Source organism: Pomacea canaliculata, linkage group LG8 (assembly GCF_003073045.1).
Source record: "Pomacea canaliculata isolate SZHN2017 linkage group LG8, ASM307304v1, whole genome shotgun sequence".
Classification (NCBI taxonomy): domain Eukaryota; kingdom Metazoa; phylum Mollusca; class Gastropoda; order Architaenioglossa; family Ampullariidae; genus Pomacea; species Pomacea canaliculata.
The window spans coordinates 23,916,581-23,928,409 of record NC_037597.1 but is presented as its reverse complement, the minus strand read 5'-3'; the positions used below and the strand labels follow the sequence as shown (position 1 = coordinate 23,928,409).

The following is an 11,829-nucleotide window of genomic DNA, read 5'->3' as shown; positions in this document are numbered from 1 at the left end:
ATAAGACAAACAAATTTAGAAAAGAATTCTGAAATACCTGCTTTACTGGGTCTGTAGACTGTTCCTTTCTCACCTGTCGCTGTGTTCTTTCGTGCTTTTTGACAATATTAGCTGTTCACTCGAGTGTCTGTATAAAATATGTTGTTGTCATGTCTTTGTCACATGTCGTCATCCCCAACTGATTTTTTTCTTTATGTGTGAAAACTCATCGCGCAATATTAAATATTATTGTTATACAATTCTCATTTTATTTATCTTTGAGTCGTTGTACGAAATGTTCATATTTTTAATTAGAGTTTTTGTTTTAAACAGTTTTGAAATACAAGACGAGATTTTTGATTATATGCTGAAATTTCATGTTAGACATTTGTCTGTATATTAGTTTGAAGTCTCAAATTGGTAGATCATCATTCTTCAGAATGCATTTCGAGGTGTGTGCGTGTGTGTGACTCATGTAAGTATTCTGACAGCTGAGAAAATTTCACACTCTGTGCTCCATGTCATCTGTAACTATGAACACGTTCTTGGCTCGTTGAAAAATTTACTTAAAAAACTCGTTGTGCCGCTGGTCAGGGGGTGGCCTTTGACCTTTTCAGCGCCGGGTATCGTCTACAAAACAAAGATTTCAGCTCATATCTGAATTTAGAGCCTGTCAGGCAGTAGATATAAAAATTTATGGCGCTGTGACTGAACCAAGCCAAGTCGAGAATGGCAAAAGCGAAACTACGACTGGCCCACTGAATGATGGTCTCCTCGTTGCTGATATCATTAACAATGAGAAAGTAAGTGTTCATGGGCATCGTGAGAAAGAGGAACACCATGGACACCGTGATGAGGGTGATGGTAAGTGTCGAGGCTTTTTTCTGGCGACTGTTGACCTGGTCACCGCTACCTAAGGTCATCACACGCGCCACCTTCACAGACTGAATCACTGCCCACAGCAGCACGCTGTTACCGATGACCAAGATAACAAATGGAATAAGTGTGGACACAACTACAGTGATCCGAGGATAGATAATTTGGTCGTAGTACCATAACTCTTCGTTTACAATTTCGCACACTCCGTTATTTAGTTCATATGCAATAAGTTTAGATATATTGAATCCAATCTGTATGGTGACAATCATAGCTATAACTAGTCCAACCTTTCTCTCTGTACATGAAAAGCTTTTGTGATGGGGCCACACAACCGACATTAGTCTTTGCATCGTCATGGCAACGATAAGCCAAGCTGTGCCTGTACTACATGCATAGCTAAAAAACGGAATTAGTTTGCAAAGGGAAAGATGAATACGGTAGAGCTGAAACCCAAAGGTACGAAACATCCATACTTGAGGAAGTCCTGTATACAAGAGGACCAGGTCGGATACCGCCATTGCCGTGAAGTACAAGGACATAGAGTTTGACGACTGGCCCTGCCTCATTCGCCTCATTATCACGATGATCATCACGTTGCCGAAGGTGCCAAAGAAGAGAATGAAAGGCGAGGCAATCGTCCAGGCTGCGAGATGTGGGTAAGAGAGCAAAAACCGTTCCATAGCGGTATACTCTTTGTCTGGTTGTGGGCTACTGGCAGTGACATTGATGACAGATTCTGTGATGTCATTAGCCATAGCTAGCTTGGACACGTGGACTGTGGTACGACTTATGGCTGTCGTCTTTTCCGACGAGGTCGAGTGGAGAGAGGCTGTGGGATGAAAGGTCTTTGTTTTACTCTTACATTATTAACTATCTGACGAATAGACAATGTCTGAATGAATCCAGTCATGAAGCAATTCAACATCTTTTATAGACCCAGCAGGCTAATTAAATTAGAAAATTCTTTAAAATACAAAAAATATCAAAAACAAAAATATTTAGGCAAAGAATTTTCACTCACAAAATCTGCACATTATATATATATATACAAAAATATTTACGTGTGTATTAGGTTGTAGGTGGGTGTGCGCACAAGTGTGCGTGTGTGTATATCTCTTAAAATTTATGTGCCATTCACTTTTTTAATTTTTAATGCACTAATTGCTACCTACACAGAAACACTAACAGTGCTTACATCCTGGATATTGCTCTCAAAAATCTATTGGTCTGTAAGAAAATGGTCTTGATCATGTCACGCCCCTACTACCAAAGTCGAAATGCTAACGAGGTAGGTAATGATAAGGTCGTTTGATTAATTTTAAAAAGTCTAAAAGTACCTGCTCGATGCGGGTTTTAAAATAAATATAATTAGTGTTTTACTCAATAAAACAGATGCATAGAAATCGTGTGCCATATTTTCTTTGCCAAAAGGTTACATTTTACTATATTTACAAATAAAACCATTTAAAACTAAAATTAACTTCTTACAAGAGTTGTTTAAATTATCAATAGAAGATCAGATGATGAACAGGCCTGGAAGTTGAAGGAGCAGGAAAGCCGGTGTTCCCAAGCTCGGTGGTCAGGTAATGTAATAAAAACCAAATAACTCCAACTAACTCCAAACTTCTGAGCCCAGATTAGTTAATAAAAAAAGTAACAAAACAATTACTAATAGATATACAGAAAAATGGAAAAATTCAACTTATACAAAAAGAAATAGTATAATCGTAAAAGAAACAAAACTAAAAAACAAAGCCTCCATGTCCTACACCTAGTGTCCCTCCACTTGCCTTGTCTCCCTGGGAACTGAAGTCTTCCTCCTTTTCTCTTTCACTGCCTAAAAGACTGTTCTTTGTGCGACAGGTATGACTCCGCCACCCGCACAGTGTTTAGCCTCATGTTACTCTTTTGTGACACTTTCAAAGGAATAAAATCGTCTAGTAGCTGTCGGAAAGTTTCTAACATTGAGTAGATTTCTCAGATTTTAACATTACTACCTCTGATGTTGTTAAAAAACATAGAAGTCTATATATTTCATTCCGTCCAAAATTATTTAGCAAATCAGTTTGGGAGTATCCTTCCCTCCCTCCTCACGTTCAGGAAATAAAAATTTACATTTTAAACCCTTTAAAATTATTAAAAGCTGAACTATTTAATCAGAATCTAGCGACTGAAGCTCAACTTCTAATTAGCCATAGAGAATTAGTGATCTACAATGCTTCGTTACCGTGCAAAAAAAAAAAAAAATCCAACCTACCATGACAATGTATGTTTACTCCTAACTGTGTATTAAATGTCTGTGTGAGTATGTATGCCTGCCCTTGTGAGCAAAAGAAAAATTTCTGTCTTGGTTATCCTCGACCGACAATGAAGTCTGATTTGATTTGATTTGATCATTCGACTTATACAAAAATAGATTGCATAAAAACTACACACAACACATCAAACCTCTAATGAGCGTACATCACAACAAAGAGGAAATAAACGATACAAATAATCACTGTAATCACATGTAGACGAAATAAACACTATAAATACAAACACACACACAACCGAACTACCCCATGCACACGTTAGAGATAATGATGAAAGACACTAGTAAGGGAGGTAATACAAAACCACACTGCGGCACAGTATTGTCAGAGTTCTCCCCCTTGGGTCTTCTCAACGTTAGATGTAGAACAATAAGACTTATATGCCATTGAGGTCAGCAATTGGCTATGTTTCGCAGATCTCTATTTTGGTGCCAGTTAGGTCACTTCTTCTTACTTTCTTTTTTAAATGATTTAAACGATTAATTTAGTAACGAAACATCAGTACTAAATATTAATTTGTTATAAATTGATCACTTATTACTGTAAGAAAATCGTTGACGGTGACGCGCATGCACCACGTGCACTGTGGTGTGGAGCTCACCCAGCATGACGAACCTCAAATGGCAGAAAATGTCACAGACTGTCACAATAATCTGTAAAGACCTTTACAAAAGATTAATTACTCACATTTTCTCAGTTCTCTAAATTCTCTGGGATCGAACCATAAGATCCAAAGCGGCCACTCCACACTTTCAGTCCGCCTCTCTTCACTCCCCACAGCCGTCTGCTCTCTTCCAAATAATTTTCACGCTACGTCCCTCTAAAATTGCGTCATAAAATGACGTCAGGTTCTGACGCAAAACCACGACTCATATACTGGTAAGGGCAATAATCTCTAACAACAGACAGGGGCAACAACCCCCTGTTCCTATCATATATTTACAAACAGAAATGGACAGGCTGAGGTTAATATTAGACCCTACAAGATAATTGTCTTAATTTTTAATTTAAAAGACTAGAATTTGAGCGGATCTCAACAGAGTGTAGAGATTAATTATAGGGAAGCGAGTAGAGTCTCAAAAGTTTATTTTAATTATATTAAAACTAAAAAAAAACAAGTTAGGATTCATTTTGTGGTGGTGGGTTACATGTGTACATAATTTCACTGATACTCAGAGGTGGATAGTAGTGTTTCTATATACTCTCAAGATTAAAATGTGCTGTAAATTCCTATTTTTCTAATTTTTAAATTATTTCCAGTGAAATTTACTTCTAATTTTATCTGCACATGTTCCGTGGCACTCACTCAAACACAAGCCCACGCACAAACAACGACAAAAATTTAATAAATTAAGTTTGAAATTAATGAACAACGAATTACAGCTGCGGAAGACAAGATATCCAAATACGAATAGAAATCACAATAAAGTATTTGTACTTTTTGTTGTCAGTATGCTGTACCATTACAATACCATGCACTTTCAAACAAGAAGTTTATTATCTTTTGTCAATATTACATTAATGTATATATCATAGTTGCTCACTTATTTCTTGCAGTGTAAACAGAACAACTAAAGATGTCTCCTCACAGGCCATGTATACCTTCCATTGTATAAAAAAATAAGGTACAACACCTGATAAAATTATAGAATGATAGTTGAAAAAACCTAATTCTTAAAGCACATCCAGAAAGTTAATAATTATTTATCAACTCTAATTATTAAATAATTTAACATAAACGTTTTTCCTAGTTTTATTTTTTTTAAATACTAACGTTCATAGTTTGGCACAACCTAACTTTTGTGCCATTCACACTCGATACTGTTTTAACAATACTGCTAATTACAGTCACTAGAGCTGCTGTTCTACTAATCCACGATATATGAATATTTTTTTTCCTTGAATACGTAAAACAAATCTGACTTATTCACTCGAGGACAGATGTTAAAACAAGTCGGTGTTGTTTTCTTGTGAACAAGCAGAAACACTCTTTCCCTTCATAAATAACCTCTAGGGGTCAAGGGACCTGTCTTGGTTAGCAGGTTCCTCCTACTGAGGTAAGTGGGTTCTAGTAGATCACTAGGGCAAAATATTCCAAAGCAAAATTCTCGACTGGTCAAACTCTTCAAATACTTTAAATACTGCGCCTGTTGATTGTTACAGTTTTGTGCGCTGTGTCAAATCCTTAACTTCATGTTACCCTTCTGTAATAATAGATTTTTAGTTTTTAAACAACAGTCTGTGGCGGTGTCTGGAGCTGCAACAAGTCTCGTGGTTTGATAACAATGTAATAAAAAGCTTATCAAAACAACAATTGACATGTCCTATCAGTTCGTCGTACTGTTTTGTCTCTCAATTAAAATGAGGTTCTTTTTAATGAACAGTTTTGTTTTCTTGGTTGTCTCCCCTTATCACAGAATAAACGCTTTCTCAGCAACGACAACTCTGTATTATCCACTGAGTTAATTCATGTCACGAAATGTGTATAATTCTCTAGCAGCAAACATCAGCCACCAGCACAGAAAACACTTCTATTTATCAAAACTACACAAGTTTTTATCTCTCGCATGTTTACTGTGCAAATTTAAATAATATTTTAAAAAGGACGAGCCTTAAAGAAATGGAGACACAGAGGCTATAAACCATTCATTGGATGCTGCAAGTTGTTGACAGGTGTGATCTGTACGAATGTTGTTAGAAGACTGTATTTATATTAGCTTCATCAGAGGACTGGACATGTCATTATCTACCAGGTGAGGACGATCTGTCACCAGACACACGGAGGATGAAATTCAATCTGCTTTGTTGCTTCAGATGACTGGTCGGTTTTCCGTTAGTAGAGTTCAAACAGGACTTCCTGTGACTGTCCTAATACTGACTTCAAAAGTAAGGTTCAATTGAAAGACTAATCACTTTCAAAGTTGATAACAGTTGTGTCTGTTTATCTGAGAAAGCTAAATTGGATTATGCATTGAATTCAACAAGAAAACACAATGGCGGTCCCATAAATATGTTATAAACTTAGGCTTTGCAACACAATCAAGTAATATCGCTGCTCCTTGTGTAGTCAACAAATCAGTTTAAGCATTCTAAAAGAATGAATCAGTAGGTTGTACAGTCACTGACGCTCATTGACATAATAAGCCTAACATATTCATGTAAAATACTGTAATTAAATATATTATATTATAGTATTTTTTTGTGTATTTTTTTTAATGTTTAAAAGATGTGACTCTTGTTTCCGCGTACCCAGTGGTTTTCATAGCCAGACTAGATCACAGATGATAATCTCTCATTACACACCTCCATACCTTCTGTTAGTATTTCATTTTGCATCAGAGAAAGTGGAAGACTTTATGCGTGGTGAAGGTAAAAAAAAAAACCTGTTACCTTTATAACTAAGAGCGACAATTTTATAGTTCGATGATGAGTATTAATGAATACACTTAACAACTATTACAAACAAACATATAGTAAACAGTTTCTCAAACGTCTAAGTCTCCATGATGTCAATTATCAAGAGTTGTGTACAAAGAACTAGATTAAGATATACAGTAGTATTCTGGGTGGGGGAGGTTTACATTGCTTACCTTGCCTAGCAGTGAAGAAAGCTTCCTGAGTTTCTCTAAATGCATAGAAAGTTAATTTATCACTGTTTATAAAAGTAAAAATACTAATACCATTCTAATCAATACTTTGTTCATGTTTACAGTAGAATGCACAACTCAGTATAAATCTAAAGACAAAAGGAAGCATCCATAGCGGGTATCGACATTGTCCCGGGTATTGGAAACACAAAGAGCGATAATAAAGTGTGTAATCGAAACACAAAATACAACGACGACAATCAGGCATCACTCCTCGGGACCTGAAGAACCTCGCACATAATGAACATATGAACATTATGCATAAATACTCGTGTGATATAACATGTGGGCGTGTCTGTGTGCGTTAGTGACAGATACAATTACATAATACATAATTATCATCAAGCCTTGAAACGTTTCTCCAGACTAAAGTTTCCTGTAATGTAATAAAAATTGACAACACAATATACGGTAAATCATTTTCACCAAAATTTCCTACTTAATTTCGACATTTAAGTTTGCTTTTTTTTAAAACAAGAGTGGTAACTATGGCGACTTACCTGACATGGGTAGGTATCATAACCTTGGGACCATTGAATTTATTTACTCTCTACAACTTCCAAGAGGTCTGGTCTCGTGTGCCACCGATCTTACTGTCCTGTCTCCTGCTTCATGCGATTCTCATCTACTATTGTTTGCATACAGTCCTTGTGCACACAATTTGTTTTGCCAATAACCAGTGTTGTCCATAGTGATGTTATTACTTCCCATGGGATGGGATGGGATGGGATGGGATAGAAAAATATGTCCCATGGACAACCCTGCCAATAACCCTATTTTCACGTTAAGAAAGTGTCACTACTCTGTTTTCCTTTGCCAGTCATGTATTTCCAGTTGTTGATATCTCATTTTATTTGCTCGCTAACACGGTTGAGCTGTGTCTGAATGCACGCTATGTCCATAGTGAGTATGTATTATGTGTCTGTGTATATATATATAGGTGTGTGTATATAGGTGTGTGTATATAGGTGTGTATGTGTAAGTGAGTGTGTGCTATGTTGCTGTAAACTGCATTGCTACCACTGCACAGTGACAAATAAAAGCGCAATATTCTGTTTACCTGCAGTTATGCTCTAAGAGCTTGAGATAGAAAGACATGGAGAGTAAGAGGAAGAAACAGAAGGATAAGCATCAAAATATCAGCAAACTAAAAAAGACATGTAGTCATGGCAAGATGGCAATAGGTCACCTTGTAGTGACAACAGAATGTAAATTAGTCTACTGTGACATGTTGGTAGACAGACTATTCAATTGACATATCGATTAGACAAACAAATCCAGAAAAAAAATCCGACATGCCTGCTTTATTGGGTCTGTAGACTGTTCCTCTCTCACCTGTCGCCGTGTTCTTTCGGTCTTTAGACAATGTTAGCTGTTCATGCGAGTGTCTGTATGAAATATGTTGTTGTCATGTCTTTGTCACATATCGTCATCTCCAACTGATTTTTTTTTCTTTCTTTGTGAAAAATCAACGCGCAATATTAAATATTGTTATAGTATTCGTATTTTTAATTATCTTTGAGTCATTGTATGAAATGTTCATATTTTTACTTAGAATTTTTGTTTGAAATAGTTTTGAAATACAAGACGATTATATGCTGAAATTTGATGTTAGACATATGTCTGCATATTAGTTTGAAGTCTCAAATTGGTAGATCATCATTCTTCAGAATGCATTTCGAGGTGTGTGCGTGTGTGTGACTCACGTAAACATTTAGACAGCTGAGAAAATTTCACACTCTATGCTCTATCTCATCTGTAATTATGCACCCGTTCTTGGAACGTTGAAGAATTTACTTAAAACTCGTTGTGCCGCTGGTCAGGGAGGTGGCCTTTGACCTTTCCAGCGCCGGGTATCGTCTACAAAACAAAGATTTCAGCTCATTTCTGAATTTAGAACCAGTCAGGCAGTAGATATAAAAATTTATGGCGCTGTGACTGAACCAAGCCAAGTCGAGAATGGCAAAAGCGAAACTACGACTGGCCCACTGAATGATGGTCTCCTCGTTGCTGATATCATTAACAATGAGAAAGTAAGTGTTCATGGGCATCGTGAGAAGGAGAAACACCATCGACACCGTGATGAGGGTGACGGTGAGTGTCGAGGCTTTTTTCCGGCGAGTGTTGACCTGGTCACCTCTACCTGAGGTCATCACACGCGCCACCTTCACAGACTGAATCACTGTCCACAGCAGCACGCTGTTACCGATGACCAAAACAGCAAACGGAATAAGTGTGGTTATTACAACATCGATCCAAGGATAGATAACTTGGTCGTAGTACCATAACTCTTCGTTTACAATATCGCACACTCCGTTAATTAGTTCATAGGAAATAATTTTAGATACATTGAATCCAATCTGTATGGTGGCAATCATAGCTATAACTAGTCCAACCTTTCTCTCTGTACACGAAAAGCTTTTATGATGGGGCCACACAACCGACATTAGTCTTTGCATCGTCATGGCAACGATAAGCCAGGTAGAGCCTGTGCCACATGAATAGGTGAAAAACGGAATAAGTTTGCAAATGGAAACATGAAGACGGTAGAGCTGAAACCCAAAGGTACGAAACATCCATACTTGAGGAAGCCCTGTATATAAGATTAGCAGGTCGGATACCGCCAATGCCGTGAAGTACAATGACATAGAGTTTGACGACTGGCCCTGCCTCATTCGCCTCATTATCACGATGATCATCACGTTGCCAAAGGTGCCAAAGAAGACAATGAAAGGCGAGGCAATCTTCCAGGCTGCGAGATGTGGGTAAGAGAGCAAAAACCGTTCCATAGCGGTATATTCTTTGACAGGTTCTAGGCTACTGGCAGTGACATTGATGACAGATTCTGTGATGTCATTAGCCATAGCTAGCTTGGACACGTGGACTGAGGTACGACTTCTGGCTGTCGTCTTCGTGTGACGCGTCTCGACGAGGTCGGGTGGAGAGAGGCTGTGTGAGGAAAAGTCTTTGTTTTACTCTTACATTATTAACTATCTGATGAATAGACAATGTCTGAATGAATTCAGTACATGAAGCAATTCAACATCTTTTATAGAACAAGCAGGCTAATTAAATTAGAAAATTCTTTAAAATAAAAAAAATATTAAAAACAAAAAAATGTAGACAAAGAATTTTCATTTACAAAATGTACTCATTATATATATATACAAAAATATTTACGTGTGTGTGAGGTTGTGGATGGGTGTGAGCACAAGTGTGCGTGTATGTATATCTTTTAACCTCTTTGTGCCATTCACCATTTTAATTTTTAATGCACTAATTGCTACCTACACAGAAACACTAACAGTGCTTACACCCTGGATATTGCTCTCAAAAAATCTATTAGTCTGTAAAAAAAAAATGGTCTTCATCATGTCACGCCCCTACTAGCAAAGTCGAAATGCTAACAAGGTAGGTAATAACAAGGTCGTTTGATTAATTTAAAAAAGTCTAAATGTACCTGCTCGATGCGGGTTTTAAAATAAAAATAATTAGTGTTTTACTCAATAAAACAGACGCGTAGAAAATGTTACATTTTACTATAATTACAAATAAAACCATTTAAAACTAAAAGTAACTTCTTACAAGAGTTGTTTTAATTATCAATAGAAAATAGATTATGAACAGGCCTGGAAGTTGGAGGAGCAGGAAAGTCGGTGTTCCCATACCCGGTGGTCAGGTAATGTAATAAAAACCAGATAACTCCAACTTACTCCAAACCACTACGCCCAGATTAGTTAATAAAAGAAAACAACAAAACATATCTAATATATATATATACAGAATAATGGAGAAATTCAACTTATACAAAAAAAATCGTATAATCGTAAAAGAAACAAAAATAGAAGACAAAGCCTCCATGTCCCTACACCAACTGTCCCTCCACTTGCCTTGTCTCCCTGGGAAGTGAAGTCTTCCTCCTTTTCTAGTTCACTGCCTAAAAGACTGTCCTTCATGCGACAGGTATGACTCGACCTTCAGTGTTTAGCCTCATGTTACTCTTTTGTGACACTTTCAAAGGAATAAAATCGTCTACTAGCTGTCGGAAAGTTTCTAACATTGAGTAGATTTCTCAGATTTTAACATTACTATCTCTGATGTTGTTAAAAAACATAGAAGTCTATATATTTCATTCCGTCCAAAATTAGTTGAGCAAATCATTTTGGGAGAATCCTTCCCTCCCTCCTCACGTTCAGGAAATAACAATTTACATTTCCTTATAATTATAAAAAGCTGAAATATTGAATCAGAATCTAGCGACTGAAGCTCAACTTCTAATTAGCCATAGATAATTAGTGATCTACATTGCTTCGTTACCGTGCAAAAAAAAAAAATCCTCCTCCTTCCTCAATAAACTACCTCATCATTCGACTTAAAAATAGGATGCTTAAACACTATACACACACACACTTACACCCACATCAAACCTCTAATGAGCGTACATCACAACAAAGACAAATAAACGATACAAATAATCACTGTAATCACATGTAGACGAAATAAACACTATAAATAAAAACACACACACAACAGAACTATCCCAGCTCAAGAGAGAGACAATGAACGACACTAGTAAGGGAGGTAATACAAATCCACACTGCGGCACAGTATTGTCAGAGGTCTCTCCCTTTAGTCTTCTTAACGTTAGATGTAGAACAATAAGACTTATGTGCCAGTGAGGTCAGTAATTGGCTATGCTTCGCAGATATCTATTTTGGTGCCAGTTAATGCAACGATAATGACGACGGTGACGACGACGATGATGGTGATGATGATGAAATCAAACTCAACGATCTTCACTCCTGCCGCTGCCCCTTCTTAATTAAGCTTAGTTTTTAAAAAGTCGACAGCCGATTAACATCAAGAACATTTGAATGAAATAATCCTTAGACTTTGAACGTACAACAGACACAGTAGAATGAACTTTTTATTTTATTTTTCCTTTATAAAACATTTTATTTCTCAAATTTGGTTACACATGAACTTAAACTTAACTTTTTTCATATATC

The 11,829-nt window shown here is 36.9% G+C and overlaps 2 protein-coding genes across 2 annotated transcripts; both read right to left on the bottom strand.

The window, feature by feature from the left end:
* Positions 1 to 387: 387 nt before the first annotated feature.
* Positions 388 to 4,023, bottom strand: LOC112570688 (probable G-protein coupled receptor 83). The gene is made up of 2 exons (XM_025249253.1): positions 3,861 to 4,023; positions 388 to 1,687 (listed from the first exon to the last, which is right to left on the bottom strand). Exon 2 carries the CDS (start codon positions 1,611 to 1,613, stop codon positions 570 to 572), a length of 1,044 nt encoding a protein of 347 aa, XP_025105038.1. The 5' UTR covers positions 1,614 to 1,687; positions 3,861 to 4,023; the 3' UTR covers positions 388 to 569.
* Positions 4,024 to 8,613: 4,590 nt separating this feature from the next.
* On the bottom strand, positions 8,614 to 10,184 carry LOC112570451 (probable G-protein coupled receptor 139). The gene has a single exon (XM_025248870.1). It carries the CDS (start codon positions 9,682 to 9,684, stop codon positions 8,614 to 8,616), a length of 1,071 nt encoding a protein of 356 aa, XP_025104655.1. The 5' UTR covers positions 9,685 to 10,184.
* Between the last annotated feature and the right edge of the window lie 1,645 nt (positions 10,185 to 11,829).